Source organism: Hemicordylus capensis, chromosome 5 (assembly GCF_027244095.1).
Source record: "Hemicordylus capensis ecotype Gifberg chromosome 5, rHemCap1.1.pri, whole genome shotgun sequence".
In the NCBI taxonomy this organism is placed as follows: Eukaryota; Metazoa; Chordata; class Lepidosauria; order Squamata; family Cordylidae; genus Hemicordylus; species Hemicordylus capensis.
The window spans coordinates 208,663,986-208,685,098 of record NC_069661.1 but is presented as its reverse complement, the minus strand read 5'-3'; the positions used below and the strand labels follow the sequence as shown (position 1 = coordinate 208,685,098).

General features: G+C 43.9%; 1 protein-coding gene across 2 annotated transcripts in view; it reads right to left on the bottom strand.

Annotated features, from left to right (window-relative positions):
* The window catches only part of SCYL2 (SCY1 like pseudokinase 2), a 45,624-nt gene that overhangs the window by 19,405 nt on the left and 5,106 nt on the right, over nucleotides 1–21,113 (bottom strand). For both annotated transcript variants that reach the window (XM_053255819.1, XM_053255818.1), the window contains exons 3-11: nucleotides 20,507–20,664; nucleotides 19,095–19,239; nucleotides 17,151–17,300; nucleotides 12,197–12,418; nucleotides 11,703–11,819; nucleotides 4,805–4,930; nucleotides 4,017–4,193; nucleotides 2,007–2,129; nucleotides 440–553 (exon numbers count right to left, since the gene is read on the bottom strand). In XM_053255819.1, the coding sequence (XP_053111794.1) occupies nucleotides 440–553; nucleotides 2,007–2,129; nucleotides 4,017–4,193; nucleotides 4,805–4,930; nucleotides 11,703–11,819; nucleotides 12,197–12,418; nucleotides 17,151–17,300; nucleotides 19,095–19,239; nucleotides 20,507–20,664 (1,332 nt within the window). The remainder of the gene's footprint in view (nucleotides 1–439; nucleotides 554–2,006; nucleotides 2,130–4,016; nucleotides 4,194–4,804; nucleotides 4,931–11,702; nucleotides 11,820–12,196; nucleotides 12,419–17,150; nucleotides 17,301–19,094; nucleotides 19,240–20,506; nucleotides 20,665–21,113) is intronic.

Below are 21,113 nucleotides of genomic sequence, written 5' to 3'. Positions count from 1 at the left end.
AGGAAGGGTCAAGGAGAAAACACACAAGACCTCAACTTGCATATGCACAATGCTGCAGCCTGTTCTCTAAACCTTTTTTTTTTCTTCTTCAGCATTGAGCTCAACACTTGTCATTTTGTGGGTGTGTTTGTTGTGGGCGAAATCCAAAGGATCAAGTTAGAATACACCATTTAACATGTTTGGATAAATAGCAACTCTGGCCCAGGCACGTTTTGATGAAAACAGAATTCTTTTAAATCACGTCCCACAGCCCATAAACTAAAGCAGATGAATGCAGTATTATATGACAAACAACATTTTGCAGACCAAGTGGCTTATATTAAAAAAGAACCAAGACACTTTTAAAAATGTTAATGTAAAAGCAGAAAGAAGCAAAGCAATTTCAATGTAGTTCTAAACAGTTCCAAATTTCAGAGAAGTTATACACAAGTTTACTTACAGCAAGAGATGATGTTTGTAAACATGCATTTTTAATTCTTGGTATCACTGAGTTTTTCATCGATGGATAGTCTATAAGATTGGCAAATGTAGGAATTATGTTTAAGCAGAGTTCCTGCAAATGAAAGTACCACAATCATCACACGTATATCCATATAAGCAGTATGTAAATTGAGATTTAAGTTTAATTTAACAGTCCATTATTTCCTTCCCTAAGCAGCTGGAACAATGTAGGAAAACTTCCCTTACTGATATTAGGAACATAATATACCTGTAATAAAAAATGTCCTGAAAAAAAGAAGTAAACTTGAATCACATAAGGACCATAAACCCATCATCCTGCCAATTTTTAGGTAGGCTCCATACAATCCTGGAAAAAGTGCACTTCCAAATTTCCCCCCTGAACCATGACCAGAATTCTTATCATAGACTATCACTTCCTTACACTGAAACATAGGATGCTGCCTTATACCGAGTCAGATCATTAGTCCATCTAGTTCAGTATTGTCTACACTGAATGGCAGCATCTCTATAAAGTTTCAGGCATGAGTCTCTCCCAGTCCTACCTGGGGATGTCAGGGATTGAACCTGGGGCCTTCTGCATTCAAAGCAGATGCGCTACCACTGAGCTATGGTCCCATCTCTTAAAGGGGAATATCTTACAGCAGACAGTGCTCATGTGCAGTCACCCATCCAAATGTAAACTAAGGTAAACCCTGCTTAGCAAAGAGGACAATTCATGCTCGCTATCGTTAAGACGAGCTCACTGCTGAAACACAGTCTTCATCCATCTTACATCTCCCAGGCTGGGAAACTGGGGGGAAAGGGGAAGAGGCAGAATAAGAATTCACAAGGAAAAAGCCAAGAAATTATCAAGTATGAATGAGACTTAAATTCATAGGCCAGAAGCTGATTGAATATGAAGTATTCTGTTCAAGTTGCTTAGTAAGAAGTCTGCTTTATCAAGGGTGTGAAAGGAAGAGAGCTATAAAAAGGTAAGAAGATTACAACTTTGTCAAAGTGGCATGAGCTACACTGAACCAATCCCATAGGTAGCAAAGCATAATGATATGTCCAGGCTCTAACACACAGTGCAGTGAACTATGTGCTCTTCTGCCACAGTGGGCCTTCAGCACAGCTATTCAGGGCTCCAGTTATGTCCAAAATCCCCGTCTCCCACACTACCAATTTTTCATTTGGTACCTTCCCTCCCTTCAGTCTGTGTTCAGTTCAAAAATCAGAGTAAAGGGATGGGGGCAGAGAGTATATTTTGTACATTTGCTTGATGTCCATTGTTTTATTTTTTTAAGTCTTTTAGGTTGTAGACTAAGCCCTTTTGTCTGATATTGAAAATCAAATAAATGTGTTCTACATAATAAGGGAAGGTGGCATTCCAGAAGTAAATGCTGAAATTTAAGCAAAAAGCCACTGGAGAAAATGCCTGGGCTTAACTTCATTTCTCCTTATACAGACACGAGAGAAGAAAAGAGCCTGCTTTTAAAGATTCCTTGCCCCCCACAAAAAATACTAAAGAATGAAATTGAGTAAAAAAAATGTGGTTACCAGACCTGTATCTGAATTGAAGGTGCTTCTAAGGCTCGATAAACCATCGGTAGAACACTGTTTTTTATTTCATCTGGAGGCGTTTTGGTTAGTAGCAAGTCCATTTTTTGAAGAAATATCAACAGAATCTGTTTTTTTAAAAAAATGCAGTGTTTGTATATGTCACAGCTTTTATTTGCATTAAAACCTTTCAGTGTAATGTTTTATTAATTCATACACTCAAATATTAAATACAACAATGTGTACACTCACCATGTTGCTAGCCTGTAAGCATGAAAAATAAGAACATTCTGATATTATACTCTATTTCAAGACAGAACATTAAAATGTGTACTATTGTTATCAACAGAATGACAGAAAATGTAATATGTTAGGCAAAAAGCTTATTTTTCAGTAAATATTCAATATATATTTAAGCCATTAAACTGAACTATAGCTTATAGCAATAAGGGCTGGTTGCATATTTTATAGACTGGATACAGTTTGTGCAGAAACAAATGCTTAATCCAGTGGTCTGCAACCTGAGGCGGCTGAGTGACATGCAGCTCTTTAAGTTCATATATGTGCTCATTAAATGTGCATAATAAATTTTATTTGTTTATTTATATCTATGTAAACCACTTTGGGAACTTTTGTTGAAAAGCAGTATATAAATATTTGTTGTATTCGTAATATGACTTCTAGTAAATAAAGATTTATTGTGCCTTATCCATCACATCAAGCATTTGTACTTTATTTACTTTCTTTTAAATGCACTACTTTATATCTACAATGGAACAGCATTAGGACTCTCCACAGCCATAGCTGAAGAGGCTGCTGTAAAAGTAAACATCAGAAGCTAAAGTGAGAGAGATTAAATAAGTAATGCTGCTTTAAGAGAGAGGCAGCTTGGAAGTTTGCTGCTAGTGAGGGCCTAGGACAGGGTTGAGCAGCACAGCAGTAAGGGAAGTTTTAGAAATGAGAGAAAATAAATACATTCAAACATGTAGATGACAATATCACAACTAATATCACAACTAATATCAATGAGTATTGTGCACACATGTGCGCATTATGAGCAAAAATCCATGTAATGCAACCCAGGTACAAGAATAATATCCAGGTACCATGTAATGCAGAACCACCTAATGGCGCAGTGGGGAAATGACTTAACTAGCAAGCCAGAGGTTGCTGGTTCGAATCCCCGCTGGTATGTTTCCCAGACTATGGGAAACATAAATCCATGTAAATCCATAAATCCATCGGGCAGCAGTAATATAGGAAGATGCTGAAAGGTATCATTTCAGACTGCGCGGGAAATGGCAATGGTAAACCCCTCCTGTATTCTACCAAAGACAACCACAGGGCTCTGTGGGCGCCTGGAGTCGACACTGACTTGATGGCACACTTTACCATGTAAATTTCATGGAGAAAAGCTCTATCAACGGCTACTAGTTGGAGGGCTATAGGCCACCTCCAGCCTCAAAGGCAGGATGCCTATGAGTACCAGTTGCAGGGTAGTAACAGAAGAAAGGACATGCCCTCAACTGCTGCCTGTAGGCTCCCAGTGGCATCTGGTGGGCCACTGTGTGAAACAGGATGCTGGATTAGATGGGCCTTGGGTCTGATCCAGCAGGGCTGTTCTTATACAATGCACTCTCCATATATTTTGATAACCCAAAATATGGGAAACTCCTATATTGGGCAGTGGCAATATAGGAAGGTGCTGAAAGGCATAATCTCATACTGCATGGGAGAAGGCAATGGTAAACTACTCCTGTATTCTACCAAGAAAACCACATGGCTCTGTGGTCACCAGGATGGCACAACCTTTCCTTTTTCACCACAGATCCCAGAGAACAGCAGGTGGGGCTATAGATAAGATGTTCAACAGTGAAAAATATATAAACTACTGCAAAGAGATACACATGGGACCAGAATAAGAGAATACCTCATATTTTATTCTGGTACCCAGGTTTTGCAGCAAGGAAGAACTCAGAGGAAAAGCAAAAGTATGCTTAAAAAGGTAGATGTACCTGGATTGGTTCCTGCTGTCTGAAAACAGGGGCGAGATCAGGTAGAATTAGCTTTACATACTCTTCTTTGGTACACTCCTCCGCAATGAGCAGAACATTAGGCAGAACAAAAGGTACCATATCTGGGTTTACAAATTCAGAGGTCAAGCAAGGCAAAATCCTTTGCACTATGACACGCTAGAACAAAACAGATATATTGTTTTACATGGTAGATCAGTTTATTTTTTTTAAAGGATCTTGCACACACATTTATAAACAAGACAAAATTTAAATTTATTATTTTCTAAGTTAGCCGAAACTAGGAATTCCCTACATGCTAGGAATGTTTGCTTATGTGTTCTTGCACACATTCGGTTGTAATGTTGGTGCAGATGCATGCACTGTTTTCCCCAGTACTAATCTAAATGGAAATTTACATGAGTACTGGGGCAACAATTCATGAATTTTCACCAACATTATGTTATGTTCATGCAGTTCTACCAACAGAAGTAGGAAACCCTTTGCCAACTATTTTCTCTGCTCTTATTCTTGAATGAAACTTTCAAAACTCAGATCATTCTTAAAGATCACAATTGTAAACAAAAGTATTGCAGACCTTTGTTACATGTCTGTTTGCCCAATGGAAGACTTTTAAATAATATGGAGTAGCAAGTTACATGAGATTATTATGGCCCTTTGTATCCCAGCCTAAGGATGCAATCCATTATGGAGTGGCAATGCAAGCTTCAATGTGGTAACTACAACAGACACATATTTATGTCTAGTAAAATAATCTGAAGTTGCCTGACCTTCGGTAATTTTGGTAAAACCTTTGGTAATCCTTTAAAAAACTGTGACTTTTGAAGATTATCTCTTTGGAATAAAGAATCAAAGTACTGTAGTGTCATGGCCCCAACATCATCAAAGAAAGGTATCTAAAAATAAAAGATACAAAAAGGCAATTATTTCTAAGGTAACCATACATACAAAAGCAGTATAAAGTTTATAATCAAGAAGCTAAAAAAAAAAAAGGGAAAGAAGCATACATGAAATAAATTAGTACATGAATAAATTACTGATCTGTAAAATATCCAAAATATACCAAATAGAAGTTTTCCTTTCTGCTTTGTAAATATAACCCATTTTCGAGACAGCAACAAAGTATCATCTTAAAAAAGCACATTCAGTGACAACAATTCCTGTGAATCAATGAGTGTGTGCTTTAGGTAATAAAGCAGGTTTAATTTCTCATATTACAAATATTTAAAACACATACAGGTTGCTTACCTGTAACTTAAGATCTGGAAGTGATCCGTTGTAGTCATAAGGAATGGGGTTCTGCACCTGCGCAGTGACCTCACAGGCTGATTGATTAGCTCCTCGTGACACCCCCTCCCGCCTGCATGTGCTGTGCCGAGTCGTTAAAAGAGGTGGTTGGGGTGTCCATTTTCCAGTTTCTCGCAGGCCACCCAAGGTGACGATCTGCAAGTCGAATTTTTATGTTTCCCCCTCGTTTTCTTCAGCTGGTACTGCAGCGGGGACGGTCGGGAGGGTCTTATAACTACAACGGATCACTTCCAGATCTTAAGTTACAGGTAAGCAACCTGTATATCTGGATCGTGATCCGTTGTGGTCAGAAGGAATGGGTGATTAGCTAGCTTTTCCTCTTGGAGGTGGGTGCAGTAACCCATGGTCATGCTAACACCTTTTCAATACATTCCTCCCGAAATTTGCCTCCTTCGCCATCTTCAAATCCAATGCATAATGTTTGATGAACGGCAGTTATGACCATGTGGCCGCCATGCAGATATCTGACATCCTAATGCCTGACAAATGGGCTGCGGAGGTCGCGTATGCCCTAGTTGAGTGAGCACGCACAGTTCTTGGTGGGGCAACACCCTGACATTTATACGCCAGGCAAATAGTTTCCACTAACCAAGGAGCCAGGCACTGTCTTGAAATTGGACAGCCTTTACATTTTCCTTAGAACCCTATAAAGAGTCTCCTAGTCTTTCTGTAACTCTGTGTCCTTTGCAAATAAAACAAAAGGGTTCTTCGCATGTCCAAGGAATGAAGTGCTATCTCCAAGGGCGTTTCAGCATTTTGAAAGAAGGTGGGCAATACGACTTCTTGGTTAAGTTGGAGGTCCGTCACAACTTTTGTGCGAAAGCGTGGGTCTAATCTCATGACTTTATGAGGATAGAATTGAGTGTTTATCTACCCGGAGAATAGGGGTGTGCACGGAACCACCAACTGTGGTGGGGGGTAGCTTTAAGAGCGGCGGGAGAGTTTACTTACCCCTCCCGCCGCTTTCCCGCTCTGGCGCTGTAGTTGCAAGAGTAATTGGGGCGGCAAGATACCTCCCTGCCGCCGCTTCCCCGCTGTTACTGTAAAAAACCTCCTAGTAGTCCTTTGCGCACGCGCAAAGGACTACTGGGAGTTTTTTCACAGTAACAGTGGGGAAGGGGCAGCAGGGAGGTATCCTGCCGCCCCAATAACTCTTGCAACTACAGCACCAGAGCGGGAAAGCGGCGGGAGGGGTAAGTAAACTCTCCCGCCGCTCTTAAAGCTACCCCCTCCACCTGAACTGAACCGCCAAGGTCCGGATCGGTCCAGACGATCCGGAGGCGTTTACAATGGCCTCCGGACCGGTCCGGGACCATCCCTACCGGAGAACCATCAGCTCTCTCACCCGCTTCGCAGATGTGATTGCTACTAGAAAAGCAGTCTTCAATGTAAGTAGTCTGAGGGGTGCTGTTGCCAAAGGTTCAAATGGCCCCTCTGTTAACACCAATAATACTAAAGATATACTCCATTGTTCTATCAGCTGCCGTATAGGTGGATATAAATTATTCAATCCTTTCATGAACTGCTTGCACTCTGTATGGCAGAACACAGTCGTCCCATCCCAACCCTTGTGTTTTGCTGAAATGGCAGCTAAATGTATCTTGATGGACACATTCGCTAAGCCCTTCGGTTTCAAGGAAGTCAGGTATAGCAATACATCTTGAGGAGTGGCCTGTAAGGGCCTGACCCCACTTTCCTTCATATTGGCTCTGAAGCGCTTCCACTTGCTAGTGTAATTCCCATTTGTGCCTCTGGTTGTAATCCACAATCCTGCTGAGGCTGTCGGCCAAGTGGTTGTCTACACCTCTTATGTGGAGTGCAGTCAGGTAGATGACATGGCGAATGCAACAGTTCCATATTCTCTGAGCAAGGAGGCACAAGGATATGGAGACCATACCTCCTTGACGATTGTTGTAGGCGATTGCCATCATGTTGTCCAAAGCTATTTGGACCACCGACCCCTGCAATTGAGGTTGGAATGCTCTTAAAGCCAGGAACACCGCCATCAGTTCTATGTAGTTGATATGCTGCCTGGCTTGGAGATATGTCCATGTTCCTTGGACGCAAAGGCCATTACAATGTGCACCCCAAACTGTCAATGACGCATCCGTCGTTATCCAGCGAATTGGGGCTAATGGTTCTAATGGTACCCCTTGTGTTAGATTGTCAGGCTCCATTCACCAACGCCTCAAGACCGCTTGAGGGATTTCCAAGCGCATGTTTTGGCTGTCCACACTGGGATGGAAGTTGCGCAGATACCAGTGTTATAATGTGCACATGCGCAACCAAATGTACAGAACCATGGTGGCACAGGAGGCCATCAGGCCTAACAGCTTCTAAATCTGTACTGCTGGTTGCCTTGGGTATTGCACAAACCTCTGTATAAGCGAATGTATCTGCTGTATGCAGTCTTGAGGCAAATACGCCCTCTGCTCTTTGAAGTCTAACACTGCACCTATGAAATTTACTCGCTTCCTGGGGAATGAGGTTTGACACTGACCAACTGACATTGATTTCTAGGTCTCTGAGCAGGTGGATCATGCTTCAAATCTGTTCAACCAACAGTTCCTTGCTGTGGCTCACCAGGAGCCAATCGTCCAAGTATGGATAGACCATCATCCCTTGCATCCTCAGGTTGGCCACCACCACCGCCACCAACTTGATGAATACCCTCGGTGCCGTCGAGAGACCGAAGGGTAGAACCTGATATTGGTATATTTGATCCCCCACTGTGAACCGGAGATATTGCAGTGATTTTCCTGGATGCCTATATGAAATTAAGCATCCTTCAGATCTAAGGTCGCTGCCCAAGTACCCTGGGCCAAAAAGGGAAGAATAGCTTGTAAAGTTGTCATTCTGAATCTCCTGGTCTGGATATAATAGTTGAGACCTCGAAGGTCCATTACTGCCTGGAATCCGCCATCTTATTTCGGAATCTGGAAGTATCGGGAGTAATAGCCCAATAGCCTGTCCGGCCACTGCACTTGAACTATCGCCTCCTTCTCCAACAGCACCTTTACCTCCTCCTGCAGTAATTCTGTGGCTGCAGTGAATGTCAAACCAGAGAACGGTGGCTTGGCCTTGAACTCCAGCGCATAGCCAGTTTGTACGATTCTCAACACCCATTGGTCTGATGTTATGTTGTGCCATGCTTGGGCATGGCTTGCCAGTTTGATGGTGTTTCTGGCAACTATAGAACAAATGGTATGGGTCCTGGTATGACTGGCTTCGTGGGTGTTAAGGAGCCCATGCTGTGATTGAAGGACAGTGTGTGCAGTGGATGGACAGTCCCGTCAAAAGTTCTGTTTTGGGTTATCCTTATTTGGACGCCCTTTGTCTTTTGGTTAAAGCCTTTAGACCGCTGGTAAGGTCTATAGTGTCTTTTAAAGTCCCTTCTGTCCTGGTATTTGAAGGGTCTTTGACAAGTGAAGGAGAGGCCCTTTGACGAATTCCCTGTCTGACCTGAAGATGTCATGAAGGTTCGCGCTGTGAATTTTGATTTTTTTAATGATTCCATTGTAGAATCTGTGTCATCATGAAACAGACCCTTGCCATCAAAAGCCAAACTTTCAACCCTTTCTCTCATGTCCTGTTGCAGTGATGTGGAACGAAGCCAGGCATCGCGGTGTATGCTCACTGCTGACACCATCGTGCGCGACTCCGTCTCCGTGAGATACTTAAAGGCGCTCAACTGCTGTCTAGTTTCTGCAGTTGTTCTTTCGTAGATCTCATTAAATTTCCATTGGAATTCTTCCGGAGTCATGGACGTAGAGTCTTGTAACAAGGAGTCCCACAACAGGTGACTGTAACGCGCCATGCAGGCAGCATAGTTTGCTATCCGAATTGCTAAGCTAGCTGTGGAATAGATCTTTCTTCCCATTACATCAATTTTACGTCCTTCCTTATCCCCAGGCGTTGTATGGCAACGGCCTCCCCGGGATGTTGATGTGCAGTCCACAATCAGTTAATTGGGTGCTGGATGATGCAAAAGATACATATTCTCTTCTTTGCATATTCTGTATAAATTCTCTAAACGTTTTGAAGTAGGTGTGGACACGTGCAATGATTCCCACATTGTTTTGGCTGCCTTACTAATTGCTGGTACCATGCTTAGGGCCACTGGGTGGGATGTCTTTGACTTGCCCATCATGTTGTATACTGGGTCTACAACTTCTGAGTCTGGGGATTTCAGATCCATTCTTAGGGCCTCTGCAAATGTCCCGTGTAATGGCATGATATGCCTTCAACTCCTCTGTAGGAGAGGTAGAAAGCCTTGGTGGCACATCCGATGGTGGGTCAGGAGGTCTGACTCTCCTGCTGAGGTCGTCAGAATCTGTACCCGCGGAAGATACCTCCTCCATGTTGCAGTCTTCCGGGGATGATGGTGGTTCTGAGGGTGGAGGGATTGATTTCTGTTTCCTTTTGCCCCCTGGTTTCTCTAGTGGTTGCACATGTGGTTGGGGAGATGCTGCCAGTGGTTGGTCAGCAGGCTGCCCCAATACCTGCACAAGTTGTTCCAACACCTGCACTGGCTACTATTGCTGCTGAGTGTCCTGCCGCTGTACCTGCTCAAGTACCTGCATGGCTCTCCAACACAAGTATTCAGCATAATCCTCAGGTAGTGTGTGTCGAAACCCACAGGTATACTCTGGTTGTCTCTGAGGTAAGTATAATTCTTGTGCTGGATTCAACATCGAGGGATTTGTCGATGTCGTGGGATGTGCTGATGTCGAGGGCAGCACCGGCGTCGAAGGATGCGCCGAGGGCTGCATCGATGCCGAAGGTGGTAACGGCATGGACGGAGCCGTCAATGTTGAAGGATGCAGGAAAAGTATATGCAGCAGAGAGGAAGAAGGCATTTTAGGTGGAAGCTGTGGCTCATTCTCATCCAGCTCAATATCCAGTCCTGTACTTAGGAAGCCATGGAAAGTCGACCCCGATGGTGTACTTGATGCCAAGTCCATCAGGTCTCTCAGGTCAGTATACTGGTCCTTGTCCTGTGTCTGCAACCCCGGTGTCCCCATAGATGGAGACTGGTTCGGGGTTCGTGCTGGAGACAGTAAGCGAATAATCTTTCCCGACATTGATGGGGCAATCTGTCACTCCCGACTGTGTCGACATCGATGGACGAAGCTGAGTAACAGTCTGTATTGCAGTATTAGGTAGCGGCCGGGGGCTCGGCATCGAAGCAACATGAGCCCTAGAGCTTGCAGGGGTGGACTCATCCTAGTCACCCTCAAACATCTGTGCTGCCATCGGGGAAGGGGTATGATGTCTCTTTATGGGCAGCCCCCTGAATCCCCAGACGCCATTCTTTCTTGGCGCTCACACTCCTTAGGCTTGTGATGTTTCCTGGAAACATCCTTGGGCCTCTTGAAGTCGCCTTCTCCTGACTTTGTCGTGCCAATCATCGCGGTTTTAGACTGCTGGCGGGCAGTTCCGCAGACATCAGGCTGTGCCTTCTTGGCTACCCTCGATGTCGAAGAGCTCGATACCGACCTCGCTGTCGACATCGATGCCGAGGCTTGTGAAGTATCAGGGCGTGGTGTTGGCAGGCGGAGCGCTTCTTCATATAACGCAGCCCGAAGTGCCCTGTTTTGTCTAGTTTGTTTGGAGAAAAAGGAACAAACTTTACACGTTGTAGTGTTGTGCTCCTCTCCTAGACACATCAGACAAGCTTTGTGATAGTGCTGATGGAAGTTTTGCACGGCATTTTACACACTGCTTAAAGGTCTTTTTAACTTCTATTACAGCAGTCCTACACAAAGATCTTGCATCAGTTCAAGTCCGTTACACAAATCTAGTCAGTTTACCGTTCCGAGGGTCAATTGCCAGTTAGACAAACGATCTTTTGTCAGAACCAGTCCGTTACACAAATCCTGTCAGTGTGCCAATCCGAGTCAAGTCCATAAAATCTCGGTCAATCCAAAGCCAAATCCGTAATTCAAGTCCAATACCGCAGGTCAAATAGGAGTCAATAAGAAGTCAGTTAAACAAATTCCGAGGAGCTACAGCAATGAGGTTTGAACGCTAAGGCGGTCAAAGTAACTGGAAAATGGACTCCCCAACCGCTTCTTTTAACGACTCGGCACAGCACATGCAGGCGGGAGGGGGCGTCACGAGGAGCTAATCAATCAGACTGTGAGGTCACTGCGCAAGCGCAGAACCCCATTCCTTATGGCCACAATGGATCACAATCGAGATCAAATACATATCCTTAAATATATTCTTGCAAACCAAAATGGTGTTTGAAACATTGAACATTCACAAGTTTTACATTTATTGCTTGTCAGAGCAGTTTAAGAAGACTGCGCCTTATTTTTAGCAGGTATTTTAAAGTAGCTTTTTCAGTTTACTCACCTTAGTCATTTGGTCCGCATCTGGTCTGACTGCAGGAGTTACATTTAACAATAGCTTTACATGCTCACGGACTTCTTCTGGGATGTTTTGAAGGTTGCTGGAGCCCAAACGGCTAAGCTGCATAAATAAAATACATGCCATCATTTAAGATTTTACAACATCCTGCATGTATTGTGGGTATCATACAGACTGGTAACGGGCAAAACATTTCTGCACCAATGCAACAAATTCTGGGTCAAGAAAAGTGATTCTGCAACTTGCAAAATATGGGGTCTATGTATATTAAAAGTGGCTGACATCTAGACTAACCCTCTGCTGACACACGAATATTTTGCACTGAACTACCCCTCCCCCATCCCTCTGTACCTCCCAAAAATATGTTCCTGATGGTTGCAGGACCTTTTGGAATATATTTACTATAATTCTTCCATCATAATACTTGTGTTTTTGTGTGACAACCACCAGACTCAAAATATATCCTTAAAACTAAATACCTGATCCAACTGTCTGCTGAAACTTTTATATATATCTTGCTTGTTGACTTCAAAAATAGGCTTTCCATTATTAAATACAGCATGCATAACTGCTCCTAGAGAGTACATGTCACTGGCTGTCTCGCAGCTCACTGAAAGGATGTATTCCGGAGCCAAATATTCAGGATTTGGAAGACACAAAGATGGCAAGTTTGGGTCCCATTCTTTACAAGAGAATTTTGGCTACAAGAAGAATAGCAAGAGTAAAACATTAATGTGAAGTGAAAGTTTAAAATCAAGTTAAGCACTGTTTCTCTATATTAAAAATGGCCTATCTGAGCATGTAAAGTGATTGTGATATCCTAAGTGAGAGAAGGGGGAAGTAAACCTTGTGTTGCATCCAATTTTGTCATGAGCAATTTACCACCAGATAATTTTTTTTTGTACACTCTACCACAATGGGAACTCAAGATCTCACATTTTTCTCCAAAAGGTTTTACATTAGGATGAACAAACCAGTTAATTGCAGATTATGGCAGCATCCCTAAAACTCCGAAACTAAACAAGAAAATGGACAATGGTATAAAACTATTTCCTCCACTTTTCAATTTCTCAAAATGTGCAGTTTCTGTGTCCTTAGACAATAGCGATGAGCAAAACTATTTGCATTGATTTGAGTTCGAATCAGGAAGTTTCAAGAAATTAGGACACTAATCAAATCACCCTTAGAATAAAGGGCCTGGATTCAAGCTTGATTGATTCAAGCACCATTTTGTGTCAGTGCTTTCCCCTTGCCGATTAGTTTTCTGGCACTGGCTTCTGATTGGCTTGAGAACTCCTTGGTTGGCTTGTTATAATAAAAATCAAATGTTGTCATGGCGGGTGTGTGTGTGTGTGTGTGCGCGTGCGCGCACACACACGAGGGAAGGCTGGCAGGAGGGAAGGAGGAACCAAAAGGAAGGATTTTCAAAATGTACTTAAGGAGGACTGCTTGGAGGCAGAGAGCCGTTTTGTCCTCAGGAGAGTAGAAGTTTGAGAGAGAGAGAGAGAGAGAGAGAGAGAGAAAAGCAGCTCACAGCACTGGTCGAGGCCTGTGGCTTATAGTAAGTAAGTAAAACTTTATTTCAGGAGTAGACCAGCAATGTGTGGCTTATATTGTTTCTTTCTTTCCTTGCCAACCCAACTGCTTATTTTTTTTAAAATTGTACCAGCAGCCCCAGTAGCTTTAACTGGGTGCCACTGCTTTGATTTTTTCTTCTTATTTTGATTTCTTCTTCTTCCTTATAGCCACCCCCACCCCCAGTGGCTTTAATAACTGGGGTGCTGTGTTGATTTCAATGTTTTCACTTCATGTTTTTGTGGGCTGGTGTGTTGATTTCTGTCTGGTGCCCAGCCAGCCAGACTTTCTGTTCCCTTTTTCTTCTTCCTCATTTTGAGTTTTTGGGTGGTGCCTGACTGGTGCCCACCTGCCCTCCCGCCAGCAGCTGAGTGTCTGCTCGGTCCAAAAGTGCCTCTGAGAGCAACACCTGGCAGACTCCAGCCGATGACGCCAGAAGCCCCCAGGCAAAGATGCCGGAAGATGAGCCTCCTGCCCACCTGCACTGCCACCTTGGTGAGGTTAGAGTTCTTTAAATAAGGCCTAGTTTGCGGAAAGGAGATTAGGTGGGTAGTGGCAGGACTGTAGAACAGGAGGGGTGGGCTTCGGTTAGGAAGGCCACAGTAATCCCCTGCCCTTTGTCCTCCTGCCCTTAAAATTGCCCCATTGTTGCTCTCAAATAAAGCCTTCTTTATTTGGCACATGTATAGACCACCACTGACCCAACACCGCTTTTAAAAATGCCTACCTTAAAGGTACTTCTTCTCCCCACACCCATCAGAGTTAGGGCTTCAATTAAAAACCTCCCAAGATGTCCAAGAGGGTGCAAGGCAGAGCCAGGAGCAGATTGCCAGAGAGAGGGTGGGGTGATGATGGTTGCTGTGGGTGACAGCAAGAGGGGCCTACACCCCAAGGAATCCCTACTGCTATGGTGCTGTGCAAGCTCACTTATCCTGTGGCAGCTGAGGTAGAATGAGAGGAAGGTCAGCTCTTCTTGTGGCAGTGGAGATGGTGTAGTTGGCTGCTAGCCCAGCCAGACTGCTCTGTCCATCCTCCTCCCCATTGGCAGTGCAACCCCTCCCCACCTGTCTGAGATGGAAGAGGAGCAGGAAATACTACTTATTCCTGGACCTTCTCAGCCCTGGACTGAGGGTGGTAGTGGCCCCCCAAACGAACCAGCAGTCCCAGTACCACCACCACTTAAGTGGTCCCGGACCGACAGCAGCATGGCATGGGACTACTTTGCGCTCTGCCTTGGTGTGAGCTCTGCCTGAGCTCACACCATGCTGCCTGCATCCACTGCAGGACAGGGAAACAGGGGTAAGGAACCTAAGCATCTTATGATGATGGGGTGCTGCAGCACCTGCAATGGTTGTGCAGCACCCAGGGGTCCCTGGTCCTGCTGGCAGTAGGCCTGGTGTATCCTCGAGTAGCAGCAAGGTGCTTGCTCTTGCTCTCCTGCAGGAGAACGTGCCTGTGCGGTGGGTGCTATTGGTGGGCAAGTGGTGTGGTTGCTCAGAGCTTAATCTCATCTCTCGGTCCATTGCCGAGATGATCGCTTTGGACAACGAGCCATTCCAGATGGTGGAAAACACTAGCTTATGCCAGCTGCTCTAACTGCTTCTGCCCGACTACAATCCTCTCCCACACCACCTTCAGCAGGTGGGTGGTGCCCTCCCTGTAGCGGGTGTGCAGGGAAGCAGTGTTGACATCAGCGTACACTTCACTATGGGTCTGTGGGCCAGCCGCAGGGGTACACTGGTGGGGGGCATGAGAGCCAGGAGACATCTGCTGGTGGTGGCATGGCCAGCCCCTCCCATGCAGCACAGGTGGGCTGTGCTGCACATTGAGGTGCTGGACACTGACCACACAGCCTAGGAGCTGTTGGGGGTCATGGATTGACAGGTAGAGGGCTAGCTGTCCAGGCAGCCAAACCTTTGCTGAGAGCTCGTGGTCACCAACAATGCTGTCAACATCACTTAAGCAGTTGAGCAGGATTGTTTTGTGTCCATCCATTGTGTGGTGCACACTCTGAATCTGGTCGTGTGGAATGTGCTTGACTTTTCTGGGGCTGCAGCCAGGTGAGACATCCCTGCTGCAAGCGCTGGGTGCTATCCTGCTCCTACTCCTGTGAAGAGCTGCCGCAAGATAGCAGCTTTCTTCCACTGGAGTGAAAAGGGTAAGCGTATGGTCAAGGAGAGGCAGCTTGAGCTGGGCCTATCTGAACAGCTGAATGCTTAGAATGTTCCAAACCTGTGGAACTTCACCTTTCTCTCTTATGATGGCTGAGCTCCAGGCAACATTGATAACCGAGGAAGCAATTGCCTTGGCAGGTCAGCATTGGACTGGAGTGGTGAATCGGCTCAGGTCACCCTTGAGTGCATAAGCAGCGCATGTTTTGCCTTGCCTATATGACCCAAGAATGAAGGGCAAAGTCATCACCCCGATGAGCTGCCCAGGTGGAGGGACCTCCTGGCTGCAGAGGTTAGGGAAGCTGAGGAGAAGAGGCCAGGATGCAACCAGGAGGAGGGTGCTGGAGTGCCTATTGCTAGTGTACATTCCACTCCAAGCAGCAGCACCGCCACTTCCAGGTCCAGCAGGTGGTGCCCCTGGCAGGGCCAATTAAGCCAGTGGTTCCATCCCTGCATTCCACCCAGTGGTTCATGGAGCGGTTGCTTGGCAACTTGCCAGGGGTACAGGAGGAGCCCACTCTGCAGCAGTGCAGAGAAGTGCGCTGCAGTACCTACAGGAGCCAGTGGCAAGCCAGGAGACTGAGCCGATCCAGTTTTGGGCAACGTGTCTCCCAGGCCTGACTTGGTGACATTTGCCAGACAGCTCCTCATGCCCACTACCCAGCATCCAGAGCAAGAGGGTGTTCACCATGACCAGGCATGTGGTGACATCCCATCGCATACAAATGGATGCCAACATGGTGGAGAGGCTTATCTTCCAGAAGGCCAACCTCCCTCTGCTGGGCTATCCCACTTGACTATTTCTTTTGTAGGCTGAGTGGTAGGTAGTGCCCATCATGGCCTACCACCCAACCCATTTTGATATCCCTAAGACCAACCCATGGGGAACAATGGGGCAATTAGAGTTCCCCATTGTTCCCTATGGCTGAATCACTAGAATAATTTCAAGTTGATTAGCCAAAACAGCTGGCAATGGCTGCTGTTTTGACCAATTGATTCAAGCATTTTGCAATGCAATTTGAATCGAATCGCAAAATCAGATTTGTGCACATCTTTATTAGACAGGTAAACATGAATGCCTAATGCAAACAATGCTAAACCACAGTTTAGTGCTACATTAAAAAAGCCTAAGGGAGCCACAGACTCACACAATATCCTCTTCGTGCATGTAAGAGTGTGGAAGCTTTTGCTTTCATTTTCACATACACCACAGTTGTGCATTACATATGAACATATGTTTGTTAAATCAGAGGGATTCTCATTTGATATTCTGGCTTGTCCTAATTCTAATTAATCTGCAGTTCCTGAGTATAACTCTTCCTCCATGGTAGTAGTAGTGGTGGTGGGAGGACTGTCTGCAACTGCAACTCCCTTAGGCTTGTTCATCATGGCTTAGCTTTATGTTTGAAACAACCTAAAACTCAGACTCCCAATAAGGTCATCCACACAATCAAAAATTGTGTTCTACCCGAGTTTAGGAATTGTGTGAGCTCCCAGTTTTCGGTTGGGTGGAAGCAAGGTAAGATGACAACCTGGGTAGAAGTGATTGTGTGGAAGCAAGACAGGAGGAAAAGCTACCCAGGTTTTTTGAACTGTTCTATCAACAGTTTTTGATTGTGTGAATGACCTCAATATGTTTCAGTCAATGCTTCACCGAGGATGAAGAACAAATTAAATACTTTGTTACCTCTTGCTCAGATGGATTTATAGATTGAATAGAGAAGTCAAATCCCATAATTTTCCACGCTCCACTTTTATTCAAAATTATGTTTTCAGGTGTAAGGTTACCATGGACCATTTTTACACTGCTATGTAGAAATGACAAGCCTTCAGAAACCTGTTAGGAAAGAGATATTCTTGTCAGAGGGTTTGTTTCCTTGTGTTTTAGATATTTGTAAATTTCACTGCAATAAGCTATATCAATGCTGTCCTTCTTTTAAACAAAACTTATGAGCCAAGAAACCATCAAGAACTACAGCTGTGTTGTAAAATTCAATACATGCAATTCAAACCAAGTAGAATCTGTAACCTTACACATGTATGGTTTATAACCATATTAACGAAACACCTGTCATTACAGGTGGGTGGAGATGAATACAGCAGGCTGTTAGTAAGACAGATCTGCCCAGCACCTGGGCCAGGTTTTGCTATCATCCTTGCTGCCCCCCCAACCAGTGTCCCTGAGAAAGGGCTTTTTATTCCCCCCACCCCAAATAGATGTCTGTCACTCTGATGGAAAAAAGCAAAAATGCAACACCTTTCAGGTGGGAGCCAAATCCATGAAGCTGGTGACTCAAGGGGGCTGTTTTTGCCCCCCTCCACCTCAATGTTCTTGGAAAGCATAGTTTTCTTTCTGCCAGAGAAAGAAACTGGCCCCAGGACTCCTGCTGCTAAAATGAGGAAAGCAAAGTACATTTAAGTCCAGACTGGGGCAAAGCTTTCCTTGCTTCCTTCAGCCACAGCAACAATCCTCAGGCATAGCTTGTAGCAGCTTTCCAGTAGGCTTGAATATTCTCACCCATCACTTGGTTGCATCATAGTATGACTAAGATAAACTGGTTTTTGACAGATCAACTTTCATGAGGCCTTTTAACTTTCCTTATCATGATAAGCGAGCATGGCATATGGTAGTTGTTAAGAGTACTGAACAATGACTACAGAGACCTGGATTCACATCCCTGCCCAGCCTGGGCTAGTCATCCGTCAGCCTAGCCTGTCTCAAAAGCTTGTTAAGTGGACAGAATTGTGGCTGGGGGGGATAACCATGCACAATACCCTCAGCTCTCTAGAGGGAGAGTGGGGTATAAAATGTAATAAATTAGCATTCCAAATCCTGAAGTATTGCTTATTCAGTGTAAAATTGGCAGGCACCAGTTATTATTCTAGAATATCTGGGGTGAAGGGAGAGAGAGAAAATTAAAAGCAGTCTGCTAAATAGCCAATACATACAGTAGTCCAGATAAATCTGCCTTGTAAACAAGCAAGAGAATACAAGACAGCGGGAAGCTTTGCTCCGGCATTCCCCGCCCCATATTAAACACTTCCTGCAGGTTGTTATTTTACAAAATGTCAGGTGGCAATTGTGCAAATGTACTGTAAGAACAGCGGTTCTGCAGTTTTCTCTTTTAGATAAATCTTGTGATTCTTAGGCCTGACTCATGTTGAACATACAGGCCTGGCAGCTATGGAAATAGAAAAAGATCAGTTCTGATCAGCAGAAATGTTGTGAGCCCTGCCCTATAAATATTCACATCTGTGGAACTCTAGCCATGGAAGCGGCCCCACTGTATTCAAATGCATACATTCAGAATATGCAAAGCCATTTATGTTAACTTAACGAGGGAGCAAGAGGTTGCTGGTTGGAATCCCTGCTGGTATGTTTCCCAGACTATGGGAAACACCTATATCGGGCAGCAGAGATATAGGAAGATGCTGAAAGGCATAATCTCATACTGTGCGGGAGATGGCAATGGTAAACCTCTCCTGTATTCTACCAAAGAAAACGACATGGCTCTGTGGTTACCAGGAGTCGACACCGATTTGACGGCACAACTTTATGACACTGAGTACTTTATAACAATCTATGCACAAAAGCACACACACAAAAAACACAAGTTGCCAATAAACATACCTGAAGCAGACCATACTTCATTTCCACATCATAAAGTTTGTATTCCTTGATATCAGATGGTAAAGGTGAGGGAAGATTGTCCCAGTTACCAAGTACATTAGCCAAACTTGCACAAACTGGTTCTGTACAAAATGCCAAACAATCCCTAGAAAGAAACATGTATCTGTTTGACAAATCTCTTTAATAAATGTCCCAGTTATGATTCAGAACAAGATTTTTTGGCACAGCACCAGCTAGGTCATAACATAGTCAGAACAAGAGAAAATATTAAACATCATTGCTAATACACTTTCTCTCAGGATTTAGTAATGCATAATCATGCTAGAAAGCAAGCTTAAAAACAGTTTCATGTTGTAGTAAAAAACAAAATGCAAAACATGACAACTGTAGAAGACAACTGGCAGAAACTGTAGTTGTGTGTGTTATTATTCATTAGTGTCAAGTAGCATTGAAGCCCCACTTGCACCATGACCATGGGTAGCTCTGGGGAGGGATAGTGGGGCAGGGGGGACAAGCACCCACTCAGATAAGTAGTTCACCCCGCACACCTGCTCCTCATTTCTGTTTCAGAAATCTAATACATGGGACACAGCTCACCCACCCAGAAATGTACTTTGACTTTGTCTGCTCAACTTCAGCCTTCCTGCAGATGTTGGCCTACAACTCCCATAATCCTTGGCTATTGGCCACTGTGGCTGGCGATTATGGGAGTTGTAGTCCAAAAACAGCTGGGGGGGAGCTAAGTTGAGCTGGCCTGACTGACCGTTCTATGCTCCCCTTAAAAAAAAAAAATTGTTGCCATCACTGACCATGACAATCAAACATAGAATTGTCATCACTTCCAAATCTGTTGAAGTGCTACCACTGCACCATAAGTTCATATGAGTTTTGTGTTATCACTAGAAAAGAGAGAATGTGAAGTACAGAATTTGGGGGATTCTCACCAACACTATTGAATAGAAACTCTGTGTGTATGTGTGTGTGTGTGTGTGTGTGTTCCCCCCCCCCTCACAGGAATAATCTCTGCTCAGCAAGAACAAGGAAACTAGAACTAATTTAAACAGAACAAATTGTATCCCCTCTTCTAGCAAGGGATATCACATTCTCCAAGAAATACTGATGGAGAAAATGAAACTTAACCTGAAGTAGTACAAAACAATTGGTACCTAACCAATATTCAGAATATGGGAATGTCCGATAATTACACTACACATATCTCAAAGATAACCCAGTTTCCAAAATGTAACATTATAAGCTTGTAAAATTTAAATACTTTTAGAAAATATGATAAAGCAAATAAACTGAATATCAGAAAGTTTTATTGAACACTTGTTATTTTTAGAATTAAGCACATGCAGGAATTATCTTAAAAAATTAAACTCTATACTTGTTTTAGCAACAGACAAACTTACCGTGATTCTTCTAATGGATGTTGCACAGTTAGTAGCCTAGGGTGTCTAAGTCTTGTTAGCTGCTGAACTCCTCGTTTTAAAGAATCAATAATCTGATCCTTTTCAAATTTCTGATACTTGTCCATTAACTTTTTATCAAATACAAAAACAGCCACTTCCTAAAAATATGCCATAAAATATAATTTTATGATAAACCATATGAGAAACTGAAGAGGTATAAAGACCAAAAAGCATTTGAGCACTTTTCTAAATATACACATTAATCATATAGACCTTAATTTTTCACGTTGGCCTTAATTATAAAATAATTCGCCACCACTATACTAGGGTTACCCCTTAATATATTCAAATTGCAGCTGTCATCTTTTTATTGGTAGAACTCACTAAGCCTTTAATAGCTGCATGACAAGGAAATATGTAACAGGTAAAGTATTACCATAACATCCTTATGTTGGGAAAAACATCTGTTTGTCACACAGGAGAGCAGGTCTTGTGGCAGCAATCATGACTTGTCCCCTTTGCTAAGCAGGGTCCACCCTGGTTGCATATGAGTAGGAAACTACATGTATGAGCACAGTAAGATATTCCCCTTTGGGAATGGGGCCGC